The 14,453-nt window shown below is 41.9% G+C and overlaps 1 protein-coding gene across 12 annotated transcripts in view; it reads right to left on the bottom strand.

Annotated features, from left to right (window-relative positions):
• Positions 1-14,453, bottom strand: part of LOC106791629 — a 44,572-nt gene that overhangs the window by 18,860 nt on the left and 11,259 nt on the right. For 7 of the 12 annotated variants that reach the window (XR_001382203.1, XR_001382204.1, XM_014757418.1 and 4 more), the window contains exons 4-10: positions 13,558-13,822; positions 12,416-12,626; positions 10,901-11,961; positions 10,603-10,825; positions 10,282-10,536; positions 9,847-10,195; positions 9,462-9,759 (exon numbers count right to left, since the gene is read on the bottom strand). Coding sequence is in view for 10 of the 12 variants with exons in the window: in XM_014757418.1 (XP_014612904.1) it covers positions 9,462-9,759; positions 9,847-10,195; positions 10,282-10,536; positions 10,603-10,825; positions 10,901-11,961; positions 12,416-12,626; positions 13,558-13,822 (2,662 nt within the window). In the remaining 2 variants the exon portion in view is untranslated. Of the gene's footprint in view, positions 1-2,874; positions 8,212-9,461; positions 9,760-9,846; positions 10,196-10,281; positions 10,537-10,602; positions 10,826-10,900; positions 11,962-12,415; positions 12,627-13,557; positions 13,823-14,453 lie in introns of those variants that run through there. The other 5 variants (XM_014757411.1, XM_014757412.1, XM_014757413.1 and 2 more) reach the window with 1 other exon arrangement.

Genomic DNA, 14,453 nt, shown 5'->3' with positions numbered 1-14,453 from the left:
TAAACGATCGGTGCTTGGCATAGTACCCTTTTCTAATTTTGGATTTTTGTATTTTTTAAGCACGAAAATGATAAGAATCCAATGAGATAAACACGCGAGTTCAAAAACTACGTCCAAACACGCGGAGCACCACCGGCTGACTGACACTGACTGACGTAAGAGGTGAGCGCTAAAGAACGTGCACCACACGTATCGTATTTACGTACGAGTATATACATATATATGTGCGTGTGTGTGTATTCACTACGTTCTACGTGGATACCTTTTGCTAACACATAGAGAAAGAGAGAGAGAGAGAGAGACGGAGTGGAAAGAGAAAGAGAGAAAGAAGAATTCAAGGACCACTCGGCAACCTTTCCATCTCCCCCCATGCTCCCTCCTTCCCCCCTTCTCTCTGTCTCTCTCTTTTCTCGTTCTAACGACGTGACTTTGTTGTAAACGGACTGCCACTTTTCCTACCCTCGTTAGAAAATTAAAATCAACTCTTTCTTTTTGTACTTTCTTCTCTCTTTTCTGTTTTTTTTTTTTAATAATCGGATGTTCTTTTTTCAATCGTGTCCGAGATTTAATACGAGTTTTAGTTAGTTGTTGAGAAATTTGTTCAAACAATTTACAAACAAATGTGGTATACGTGGTATGTGTGTGTGTATGTGTATGGAAAAAACTGATCGTTGATTCGTAACTTTAAAAACCTTTACTTATTGACTATCGCAACAAAAAAATTCTCGAATAGTCTTCCGTCATGCAACGGCTGGTGCAGAACCGCGACGCGATTCGAATCTAACGGGTTCTCACAAATGTTTATTTTAAATAATAAAACCTAAGTGCACTCGAGAGAGAGAGAGAGAGAGAGAGAAATATTTTGTAGTACCCTCGAGAGAAGTAAGACAGACCCCTGCCCCCCAAAGCATGAAATTAAATCGCTAAAACGATGCATGACGGAGGGAGGAGGAGGAGGAGGGAGAATATTTGCGTGAATTGCAAAATCTGCTTACGTTCAGCGAATAAAATCCAAACAACGAAACAATTTCAAGACGAATATTTCACTCCGTGACGTGACAAAAGGATAACAACGTTTACAGATCCATCAATTATATCAAATTATTCATCTTTGGAGATGATAAATAAATAAATAAATAATAAATAAAAAAAATACACCCTTTCCCCGAGGATATATTCCCATTCGGATTAATCCTGGGAACAGGACGAAGGAATAGGAAGAAAGAAACAAAAAATCAAATAACGCTATTTGTACTGCTACCCATCATTTTCGGAATAATATAATCCAGAACGTATGCTGAGAGTTTTGGTTGTTTCCCCCCTTCCTCCAGCTCACCTCACCCCACCAAGGGAGGTGGGGGAGGAGACGTAACCTCTATCTCGGCCTTCGAGCAACAGCAGCAGCAACAGCAGCACCATCCTCGAACCCGTTTGGATAGCGGCCAGAGAACTTGCTCCTTCTTTCTTGGACAAGCGCGAAAGAATGTACACGAGAGAAGGCCTGAGAGGGGGTGGAGGAGGGAGGAGGGGCAAGGGGGTTTAGGTAGGAACCAGCTACGAATTTAATCACCTTATTTTTGAGGCCTCTACCCAACACAACACAACACAACGCACTTGGTTGCTACGAGTTGAACGGACTCGTTGTTGTTAACCACAAGTATTCCATCTTCCTATTAATTCTTTCTGCTGCATTACAGAACTTTCGGATAATAATAATAGAGCCGTATTTTTATAAATAATGAGCCATTAATTGTACAAATCGATTAACTCGATAAAACAAACAGTGATGAAGAAGTAACGTGTGCATATTGGGTTTTGTAAAATAAACTTTTCGCAATATAAATTCAAAAATAAATTTTGTATAATAAAAGGAAACAAAAAATGTAGAGCTTGCCAGTGCATTTGAGTTGCATTACATTGCATAATTTCTGAAATTAAATTATTTATTATTCTGTAAAATAAATAACAGCGGAAAAAGAAACAAAGTTACGTTTACTATAGGATCGACGTAGCAAAATGAATATTGAAGAATATGGTCCAAACTTTTGAAACCTAAATCCTAGGTTAAGGGGTTTACCTTTTATGTTTTGGGAAAATTTGTATAAATATTAAAAGTAACGATCATACCCCGTGCGTTTTTACACTTAAATTGAAGATTTGTCAATGAAGTTGAGTTTATCGATTTGTGCAGTGTGCTGAATTGTTGAACTTGGTATTGGCATGTTGAACACGTTGCCAATACAAATCAAATATATTTGTAATATATTTGTTGAAGATATTACCGATTGTTTAACGTAAATAAAATGAAATGTGAACTTTATGCGCGTGCAACTATTGCAATATTTCGATGTGGGACTGAAAATGCATTACGGTGCATAAATTCCAGCGTGTGTGACACTGTTTTTTCTTTACGTTACCTTTCCTTTTGCAATTTCTTCGAGATCCGACCACATAACAGCCTAGATTATCTTTTTTATCTACGTTTCCCCTCAAACTTTCGGACGGGATAAACAAGAAAAACAAACAAACAAAACTTACCTTTTTTTCGCGCTAAACGCATAATGCAAACGATGACGCATCAGCAATTACGCGCGTGACTTTAATTCTATCTATTTAACATTTTAAAAAACATTATTAAAACTGTTTCTCTGTTCTCGTAGTTTAAAAACGTTTTGTATGCATTTTCTCGTACAATTATTTCCCTTGTTTCGTTACGTTATTATCAAACTTTTCTTTTTCTTTCATTTTTATACTTTTATCTTCATCTTCTTCTTATTAAAGTATACAGTGTGCATGTGTGTGTGTGTATAAATGCTACAAAATAAATTTATGTACATCGTTTTTAAACAAATTTTAAGTTAAAATCGTCGCTTTATAAACTATTGTATAAAATTATATATATATATTGTATATATGTATACATATTATCCTAAACGCTTGAAAACTAAGCGTCAATTATTTACAGCCCTAAATCATTTTCATATTAAATTTTCCTAAACCGTGATTTTAGAAAAAAACAAATCAACAAATCTCTGATCATGGTCGAGCAAAAGTGCCATACTTATTCTAAATCAAAAACTTTCTTCCTAATATTATATTATGATAAATATTAGAAAAGTGTGTAAGAAACAAAAAGTCGTCGAAGCTTTACGAATTACGAATTCGTTCGATATGAGGCGTGATCGATCGTGGCTACAAAAAAAAATGAAAAGAAACAAAGGTAGGGAGGTAAAAGAAACATGATAGACATAAATTGGTAATTGGATTAGCGCAAATGAATGTAATACGCGGCGTCATAGGCCGTGTTCCAACTCGCACTTATCGTAAACCCGGTCTTTACGAGATTAGGATGACGAGAAAAAAAAATATGCATCATCGATTTACAAACTGAAAATAAAAAAGAAAGTGGCGGAGATAGGGCTCGATATGCAAGTTGGAACGCGGTTCGTCAAAAGAAAAAAAAAAGGAGCCACGAAAGGAATCACTTTGAGAACGCAGGTACCAATACAAAATGAATAAAATACAATTATTAACAATAATACAATGGGGGAGGTGAAAAAAACGAGAGACGCAAGTGGAAGTAGAGAAAAACAAAACAAAACAAAAGGGGAAGAAAATCGAGACGAAAGACTCGCAACATCGGAGAACAAAAAAAGTGAAAAAAGTAAAAATGATATAGTCGAATTTGGAACACGACCCACGGTGGTCCCACCACGAATTGCACGGTTTCTTTGCCTCATTTTCCTAAGGCAGCACCGGTCTTCATGAGCCACTCACCTGTAGCCCGGTTACGCGAGTCTTTCGTCTCGATAGCTTCTCGCCTTTTCGATGAAGTCTCCTTGACGTTATCTACACTTTCCGTCATTATCGATGCTTCCGCGAGGGTGCCAGGGGGGAGGAGGGTATTGCCGTTGGTAGTCGAAACATTAGGAGTCCCAGTTACGTTCTTAGACTCGGTAGTTGTAGTCGCAATTGTCGACGTTGCAGAATTTAATTGTTGTTCCTGTAGCAAACAAGCACTCGAAAGTAGATCCCACTGTCTCAATTTTTCTCGATCCAATTCGAAGGAGGTTGAACTCGTGGCAGAATTCGCTACGCGACTCGAGGAACCCTCCGGGGTAGCTGTTGTCGTAGGAAGGTTCTTATTGGGTTGTTCTACTAAAAAATGACCGTCTTCTTCCTCGATATCCGTTGAAATATCTTTCGGATAAACCTGTTCGTTCCTAGTCGAATCCCAAGGTTCGTAAGTGTCCTCCTCGTTGATTCTTCGTTTGACCCTAGGCCTCTCCAAAGTCGAAGAAAGATAATTTTCTTTGCGAATAGCAACGCTGTCGTTTACGTAAGTCGCATTACGGGTGATTCTCGGACGAGTTTTACCATCGGAACAGGAAGACGAGGAGCCGGCAGGTGTCGAGCCGGCAGGTGTCGACCCAGTTTCCCTGCTGTCCAAGTTGTCCAAGGATCTTGCGTTTCGCAGGCTAGCTCTGCGAAGATTCTCCCGCCAAAGTGAATCCTGTTCCCAAGGATCGACAACGTTGAAATCATTGCCCGTCAAAGTTTGCGTACAGTGTTGTTGTTCCGTGAGATTCGACGGATTCAGTGTACTACTACGTTCGATTGCTTGCCTGGTAGACAAAGCCAGCAAACGATTAGCACGGTTTCGTTGTTCGACCAAATCCTGAAGACCAGCGTCGTCCAAAAGTCCTTCCAGGGATCTGGATCTTCGATGAGAAGCTTGAGCCAAAAGAGACGAGTCTTCGGTCGGCTCGTCACTAGGTGCATTCGTACTCCTCCCATTATTGTCCTCACTTTTATCCCGTAAACCATGAGGATAAAGATTTCTCGCATTGATTTCCGGCAAAGGATCGGTCGATTTGACTCTACGAAGAGTGTCGGCCTCGTAGAAATTTCTTTTATCGACCAAATCCGCTTTGGTGTCGCCCAACAATTGGCAAGTCGTTTTCCTCAGTTCGGCTGCTATGCGTCTAGCCTCGTCGATATCTTCGACTTGGATTTGTCTAGGCATAGGCCTAGCTATTGGATTGATTATGCGACCTATATCGTTCCTCTTGTTCATCCCCGAGGCACCGTCTCTTTGGTTATTTAATTGGGGTAGTCTCGAGACGTGACCACCGTGAACGATCGGTTGTTTGTCCTTGGAAGCACTTCCTGAGCTACCACGAAGGTCTGAGTAATAATACGGAGCCCCGGTTTGATCGCTTTGAACGCGTTGCTCGGAACCGTTTAAGAACGACAAATACGACGGCTGGGATTTCTGATCAGAATTGGAAGGTGAGCTGCGATTTAGCAAAACGTTGGGATAACGATTCGATGCCAAGTGGTTGTTGTTGTCGCTCGGTGACAAGTTTGAATTGAGATCGGTGCTTTCGCGGTTTTCCAAAGATCTGCCAAGATCTTCCGCGAGGACAATTCTGTCCTCCCGCGAGGAGAATTGTTGTTCGCTGTCCGAACGAACGCAAGGCGAATGTCTCAATGGGGAAAAACTCGAAATATTTTCGTAATGAGCGTCCCCCGTGTAGGATTGCGAGTGCTGATGGGAGGGGGTCGGTGGGACGTCGCAAACTCTCATAGACGGCAAACTACTGGCCGAACCGATTTTGTTTCTGGTGTCGTAACGAAGAGGTTGACCGAAATTCAGGATACTCCTTTTTCTCGCTAGATCTTGACAAGTCGTCTTTTGCAATTTGTCCACCACCAACATGTTCTCGTTGAAACCGTAAATACTGTTGTAACTCAAATCCTTGGCGTATAGATCGACGTTGAATGCATCCCGAGCTTGCAATTCTTCAAGATATCGATCGAGATCGATACTGGTACCACCAGCAGCACCGTCACCGCCAGCCCCGACCTCGAAACGACTCCCGAGAGATTCCAATTCGTCTAGACTGTCCAAAACTTCGCAAAGTTCGTCGCTGACCGGCCTCCTCTTCAGTCGTCTGTGCCTAGCTGCCCGTTCTTCGGGATTTCTGAGTTCGACCGTGACCGAATCGCTTCCGCTGGCACTCTCCAAGGATATCCTACTGCCTCGGAAAGTAGAACCGGATATTTCTCCGGAAATTTCGGAAAATCTAGAGGGTGATCTTTGATCCCTGTCTCCGTGATCCAATCTGCTGTTCCATGATTTCGGAGAGTTCACGCTCGAGACATTTTCCTTCCTGACGGTCAGCCGAGGTGGCGATACCTTTTTCATTTCCAACGAGTCTTGCAAACTGTCCAGATCTTCCAAAGGTGGCGGGGAAGTTGGTATGGGTGGCGGGGAAACTAATTCGCTGTCGGAGGAATCGTGTAATTCGGCGATCATGGTTCGACTTGCACCTAAATAATAGGATGCAGGTCGGAAAGTATCGGAGAGACTGAATCTGGGATGTCTCGGGGCGTCAATCGAATCGAAATCCTTCGAGGATTCGTCGTCGGCATCTGAACTGTCCGATTTCAGGGCCGTCAAAATATCCGGAAGATCCGATCTACCTGAAATACGTCCACCCGAGTCTTCGTTCTTCCTACGTTTCGACGTTTTCGACAACGTTTTCTCATCGTCTTTATCATCTTTGTCTTCCTTTTCCGATAACTGGGTAACCTCCATGTAAACGGGCTCCATCTTGCTGTCGGAAACGCAAACGAACTCGTAATGGGAAGCGTCCAACGTCGAATAATCGCCGGAATCGCGATCGTTCGATTCCTTGCCCGGAGCCAACAACGAATGGTTCCCATTGTTCTGTGCCATCTCGACGTACGAACTCTCCTCGTGTTCTAGATTCGCGAACAGACTCTCCATCATTTTCGGATTAGGACTGTCATCGTCGTTCGGATCCAGAATGGCTTTTCTAGGTGACATCGGGAGGTAATGTTCTTCGGGTGTTGGATCTTCCTGTTGCTTCGGTAGCTGATTCGTGATAGTGCTAGAATTTTCATCTTGGATGATAAGTTCTTGGCTCAATTCGGAATCGCATGGGGATTTACTGCTCCTCTTTTGTCTCCCCTGTGATCCCTTCTTCTTCCTCATCGTGCCCAAATAAGTTTCGACTTTGTTCTCCGACGTTTGTTCGGTTCTTTCCTCGCTCTTATCCCGCTGTTCAAAATCGCTCCCGGTGTCGTAAAGTAAAGTTTCCGTGTCGCTGAAAACCCCACGATGCAAAACTTGCGAACGTTTGTCGCGTTCCTCCAATTGACGAACCTGTTGAGACTTCCTTTCGAAATCTGCCAATAAATCTTTAACCGATTTATTACTATCGGTGGAAGCTTGCTTCACGTGTCCACCATTCTTTACTGGCGAGATATTAGACTCATCTTCGATTCCTTTATCCCCCAAAGCAAAACTGCGAATAATCGAAGATATCTTTTTCGACGAATCTAACCTCGAAACGTGTGCTTCTGATGTTTCAACTGGCGATGCTTTCAATGCTTCTTGCATGGTCAACATTTCTTTAACCGGACTTTCGTCACTTTCCACGTTAGATTCGAACGATCTTATCCTAGACCGAACGAGATTCGTACTTTCCATTTTATTCGTCAAGCCCTCGTCCACTTTTCCACAAGCTTGCTGTTCAGCTTGTATATATTGATAAGAAAACTCTTTGATAAGTTTACTCTCGTCGATATTAGAATCCCATTCCTCCTTATCTTCATTGGAATTCCACTGAACTGTCTTATGAAGGGAAGACCAGGTTTCAGTGGGAACGTAATCGTTCGAATAACCACTTTCAACGTTGTCCATTGTAATTGATTGTTCCTCGACACCGTACAAGCTAGATGACTTTAATATACCAGCCGGTTTTTTCGGTAACGGGTTCTGATGATGCTTGTGTCTGGGTTCGTTGAATAGCGTGCCACTTTCTAGATCATCCTCAGCATTCCTATCGGATTTGATATTTTCCGAGCCGACAAAGTACGACGAGTCGGAAGGGGAAAAACTAACCTCTTCGTAGCCCGCGTCTGGTGGTATGCTCGACAAATTGCTCTTGATGGAAGAAGATAGAAGATTAGGCGTTAAGTTTGTATCGTTGTTAGATCGAATTAACTGCGTCGTCGATGAATTAGCTGGAACGTTCGTACGTACGCTTCCTTGTATCATCATCTTGCTATTCTCTTGGGTAGTTGTTGCCGTTGATAAACGATCGTCACCGACATGTCGGGGGCTCCTTCCTGCATGCGAGGGCCTGCGCGTACGTTTTCTTCTAACATCTCCCATCTCTGAATTGTCCGTTACAAAAAAAAAAAACAAACAAACACACGAACGCATGAAGATCTTATTTATTCTTTTGTGGGTTTTTTTTTGTTTCAGGTTAGACCCCAAATCTTTTTTCCACAAACAAACCCGCGAACGAAATATCTCTCGAGAAAGCAGGGTTAACGAAGCCTTTTCCCCCATTTGCGAACAATTGTCTCGAGATATCATTGCAATACTATTATTATTATTATATTATCAAGTTAATGTTAATTGATTACAAATGAATCGCTGAATTGCAATGATTCCCGTACAATCGTTTCGAAAAATGCTCGTTAAACTTGCAACACACTCGTGGACAACTTTCGATGCGAGAATCAGCGAATACATTGGTGTTAGTCAATTCCTCTCTCGCATGCCCATGCCAATCAAAATCCAATAAAGTGTTAAAAGGCATCAAGATAATTAGAGAAATATAAATACAATATAATTATTATAGATATTACACGGATAGAGAGGGAACGAGTTTAAATGGTGTAGTGTTAATTTGTTAATCTTTCCCATTAACCATTCACCGTTTACCATTCACCAACAACGAGTCCTGGCTTAGCAAAGACTTTAGCAAAGAAGGAGCCCCGCGGACCGAAAGGATATGCCTTAGCTTTCTGTTTTGTGTTCTATCCGAACCTTCCAGGATCCGTGTATGATGTTAGCCTAATTTCGTGCTTTTGTAAAGAGGACACGCATTTACTATCGATAAGGATAAAAAAAAAAGAAGGCAATAATGGTAGGTTATGGGATTATCAATCGAATAAAAAAACAATAAAAATCTAAACGGGTTCTTTTTTCGCAAAATAATTATACACACTTTAGGATTACGTAATTAGTAAATACGAGAATTTGTTGTTTTTGAAAGAAGCTCGTTGTTGTATACGATGATAGCTGAGAACAACGCAGCTTCGAAAACAATGGGCTAATAATAGCTTTGAGATTCCACTCTCGCCTCTCGTTCAGTTCAAAAAACGAGTAATAAGTGTGTGTATGTGTGTGCGTGGTTAAAGCAATTAAATAATATGAGTGTTAGATAATCTGCAGATAATCTTAGCGCGCAATACTATCTATTTATAAATAATATTTTAGCAAAGTAATCGATAAACCAGCCAATTGCAACGTACTCGAGGGAGAATCATTGTTCAAAATTTCGATCGTGTCACTCGATACGTCGACAAATGACGGGGTAACGATCAAATAATAAGTTCTGGAGAATCGTCCCTACCTTCGTCGTCGCTCGAATAACTGTTGTATCGTGAGACGGAAGTAACAGTTCTGCGACCATCGGAACTTTTGCTTCTGATATGCGACCTGTGCCCGTCTTCTTTTCTCCGTGAATGACGTGAAGCTTCAGTTACCGAAGCTTCGTGAGCTGCCAGGTCCAAGAGTGCTTGCTGTTTATAATAATTCGATAACTCGTTTTGTGCTCTGGTACGGTTCATCGATCCGGATGGTTTACGCGTTAACGGTGACTGCAGCATGCGTTGTTTCCATTCCAATAAACGTTTCATCGATTCTTCTCGCTGTAACGTTAAACGTCAATTATTAAATCTTGCTTCTTTTTTTTGTTTTCCATTTTCAATTAATAAAAAGGGGTAATGACAAACAACCTGTTGAATTTTTCGTTCACCATCGCGAGTCTCCTGTTCCACTGAAGATCGTCCACCGTAATCGTCATCGTCCTCATCCAAAGCACCAGGGTGTCGAGATCTTGGCAAACGTGCCGACGCTGATCTATAAAATTGCTGTTGTTGTTGCTGTTGCTGTTGTTCGGCCCATCGTTTGGTGGGTCCACCACTGTGCGCCGATTGTATCATGGTAAGCCCATAATTCGAGTGACAGACAGATTTGTTCCAATTCGTCGACGATTCGTATTCCCGTGTCATTGAGTTGCGAGAACACGATTCGTAAACCTTTTCCCGTAAGGATCTTCTCAACTTGGCATCGTTGTTGGACAATCTAGGATACACGTGCAACAAACGCATTCGTTTAATTACGTTACCCTATCATTATTCGGACATTAGATTGTTGATAACGTAACTCACTCGTTATGTCTTTGCAATGTTTGAGTAGATATGTTATGTTGATGTTGATGAGCATGTTCCCGTTGCAAACGTCTCAAGGTAGAACAAGACGAATCGGGTAAAGTGGCCATTCTGATATCACCGTTGTTTCTATCGTGAACCGATGGTAATTTTGACGGCGCGGTGGCTCGCGATAACGACTGGTTTCTTTGTTGTTGATGATGTTGAGGAGTTTGATGTAGATAAACAGCGGATTGACGCATTTGCGCTGCGTATCTGTTTGAAACAATGTTCGTTTCGTAACGTAATCAAAAGATTTTTTATTTAATTAATCGTACCAACCTTTCTTCGGAATAATAATAGCCGTCGTTGGTCGCATCCGTTGGATTCATTATATCCAAACTGGACTTAGGCCTTTGGGGCCGTTTTTGTTGGCTCGAGGAACTTTCGTTTTGCACGGGGTTTTGTTGCTGAGGTCGTCTCGTTGCTTCGTATTCGAGAAAATCGGCACTGTGGGGTCGCGGTGGTGGTAGTTGGTGAGCTATTGGTTGTCTTATTATGGGAACTGAAAAGAAAAATGTTCAGTTATATGCATCGCAAGATAAACGATAAGAAGATTTAATGGAAAGGAGTCGGGTACCATTGGGTGGCGTGACTGGCGAATGAAGTTGTTGCTGCTGTTGCATTTGCTGATGTTGAGCATAGGTGGGAATAGATATAGGTGCTGGTGCAGTTGCTTTGGTGTATCCAATGACTGGTCCAGCTGGTCTCTGATAAAGTTGAGGTATACCATAGACTTCTTCGTAGTCACCGTTTCCTCGGTTCGGTCTGGAAGGCTTCGCGCTTCTTCCATAAGTGTCCGGCGTACGTCTTTCGGTCGATTGTCCTTGACAATAACCATAATTTAGACCAGACTTGTCTGTCCTTAAGCTCTGTTGCGACGGCTGACTCATTCCAGTAGCATAAATAACGCTGTTCCTATCGTAATCGGATATGGGACTTTTGCTGGTTAAGGTAACGTCTGGCGAGACTGGAGATCTTCGAAAAACTGGCTCAGGCGAGGGTGTGGAATACTCGTTGGATCCGTCGGTTAACCTCCTAGGTTTCGGTGGTGCATTCGCGTATATAGGCTGACCAAATTTTCTAGGCGTTGATTGACCCGCTTGCACGTATATCAGACCAGGATGCGTCTGTGGTTGCTGTTGTTGCTGCTGCTGTTGCTTGTGTTGATAAACCTGAGAGATATTTTGATGCGCTTGATGCAACATCGCTTGATGCTGATGAGAGTGACCTTGTTGTAGTTGCTGAGAAACTGAATGTTCGGTGAAACAGTATTGCGGATGTTGATGTTGCGACGAACTGGATTGACCATATTGAGGTGATTGTTGGAGCCAACCATTGGCTACTTGCTGAACTTCTTTTAGATTGTTGTTGTTGGTGTTGTTAGAAGAAGCGGCATTTCCGTTACCGTTGCTCCCGCTAAGATTAGGAAAGGAGGCAGTGTTGACGCTGTTAGGACTGGAATTGTTGTTTGACGCGTGACTAGGATCGTCCCTCGAGAGAAATCCGTGAAAACCTGAGTCGCTGTCGTCGGCACTTTGATTCAATACGGATGAAATCGAAGAGACGCTTGGCCTGGCGCTTCGTTCCCCATCCGGTTGTCCTCCTAATTCGATGTCCTCTACAGCCTCGCCCCTTCCGCTAACAACGTAAACGTCCAATTAGGTTTCTAATCGTTAACAGTCTAAAGTATTGCCATATTTTTCCTACTCCTATCTCGACCTATTCATTCAATCCCATCGTGCTTTGGCAAAGTTGTCACAGAAATAGGGGTGCTTTCAGTAGGAACTTTGTCGAATTTAACTGACCTTGCTGACCGAGCTGCTTCGAATACGAATAATTAGACGAGTACCTGAACGAACTTTCTCTTGCCGAACCCCAGTCGGATTTACCGAAGCAAACTTTGTCGAACTACTAACTAACGAGTCAGACAGTTACATCGCAATTAACTGGGAACGAGGGAACTACTAGAAATATCCTAAATTATTGCAACAGAGGGAGTTCGTAGGAATGAACAGTGACATAAGTTCTGCTATGAATAATGGTGTATGGTGTATTAGTTTGATGAAAACTGTCTTAACAAAAGTATACTCACGGACTGGGATCCTGCAGAAGGGTCGCCAGAGTTAACGCGTTTACCCATTGATTCATGCTTTCACGATTCTCAGCTGCAAAGTGGTAAGTCCTCATGTTCGCGTGTTCAGCCTTGAAAGCGAACTTCCTGTTGACCTTGTCTTCGGGTCTGCAAATGGTAACCCTATACGAAGGCAAGAGTATCGACCCCAGGAGTTTCTCTTCTTCTGGACCTACGGCGAGGTTCAAATATAGATATCGATCACGCGAAATCAACCTGAATCTGAAGAATGTGGGATTCAAATTGGGAATGGGAGAAATGAAAGTTTCCTGCTATCTTACTCGTAACGTTTGTGTCAAATTGCGAAAACGGTGAGAAGAAAAAAAAATAAGAGGGAGAAAGAATTTCATTCGACGCGTGTGATTTTGTATTCGGGTATATGCAAATAGAAGGATCATACGTTAAAACCGAAAAGGGAACTGGATAGGAACGCGAGAGGACCTCTCCGTAATATTCTTTTTCTCCCCTACTTTGATAAAATGAAATAAAAAGAAAAGTTGAAAATTACGGTCCGAGAGGTTTGGACGTCAAATGAATCTAGGAGAGGGGTTTTTCAACCTAACCATCTCTTACCGGCAAATATTTGATCCTACTTCGTGGCGGTTCTTACTGCGAAGAAAAAGGAAAAGAGGCTTCTCGAAAAACTCGATGGAAAAGAACTTTATTCGTTAACGTTTCGACGATAACGGTAAATACGGTTTTTATCGTTGCGCGTTTATTGTTTCGGTTATGTCTCAAGATAAAATAATCAAATTGTTCATTCCGAAAAGATATAGAACGATACGGTTTTACTCGTGAAGAACTTGAATAGAAGTGGAAGCAAAGTTGATTAGATCAGGGAATTAATTGTTGGTCAAATTGGATAGATACTTCTCATCTTTTTGAGAGGATCGTAAACGCCCCCGTTAATTAAGACTAGTCTTCATCTAATCTAATCAAACTAAATTTAATAACATCTTCCACAGACTTATCCTCGTCCAATCGTTATCGAAAAAAAGTTAACATTAATAAGTTAATATTCCCGGAAATTTCAAACTAATTAACAACAGACTACGTATAATTGTATTGAAAAATAGGATGAATACTTGACAAGGTGCGCTAACCTTTGTAGTAGAAGAGACAATACTCGGACAAGACGAACCAGCGTTTCTTCCAAAGCATGAGCCCTTCTGAACCTTGCTTGTGTAGCCAACCTTGTAGGTGGACCGGTGCCGATAGGGGTCTTTTCGCAGCGGGTGATCGCAATCCTTGGGGTCCGCTTCGTCGTCGGATTCCAGACACGGAAGCCGCCAAACCTGCAGCATCGTTGTTTTTGTTGCGCACCTGGCCGCTACCTACCGCTACGACTGCCGTTGTAGCTTGGACAATCTAACGAACAAAAAAAAAAACAAACGAAATACAATAAATCAAAAATAAAATTACGATTCAAGTTGATTAATCCTTTCGTTAGGAGTGTCGGATATATCCGGCACCTAACTAATTACTTGCGTTTACCAATAAAGGAATATCGTTTAACGTTGTTCTTATTTAACGCTTAGGAAAATGTTTTGATTTTCTGTGTGTCACGTTGAATAGAACGCTAGTACCGAAAGGGTCAACATACAAAGTCTCCTTCCCATTAAGCATTTAGAACGTGCAGCAAACTGCAGAGACATTGAATGAACGAAAGATCGACAAGCTTTGAAAACCCTGTAGGCGTTTTCAATGTTATTTGAAAGCAACCATATGTGCGATGGCGTAATCATATGGTCCTACACAACAGGACCATTGCTCTATGCTGCTTCTTTGCTTTACATAACGTCCCCCTATTATCCGCGTACCTAGTCTATAGGTAAATACGCGATTGGTCGAGCAACAAACGCGTGTTCAACATATGGACCCGTACCAATTTTCAATACCCTTTTCAGATCGCACGCGTACGATTTCCAACTTTCGTCAAGAAATACACGCTTAGATTTGATCTTCCTACAATTAGTCATTCTTTTTTCAATATTTTTTC

Source organism: Polistes canadensis, unplaced genomic scaffold (genome assembly GCF_001313835.1).
Source record: "Polistes canadensis isolate GaletaPanama2010 unplaced genomic scaffold, ASM131383v1 scaffold_327, whole genome shotgun sequence".
Taxonomy (NCBI): domain Eukaryota; kingdom Metazoa; phylum Arthropoda; class Insecta; order Hymenoptera; family Vespidae; genus Polistes; species Polistes canadensis.
This window is presented reverse-complemented; position numbering and strand designations above follow the sequence as displayed.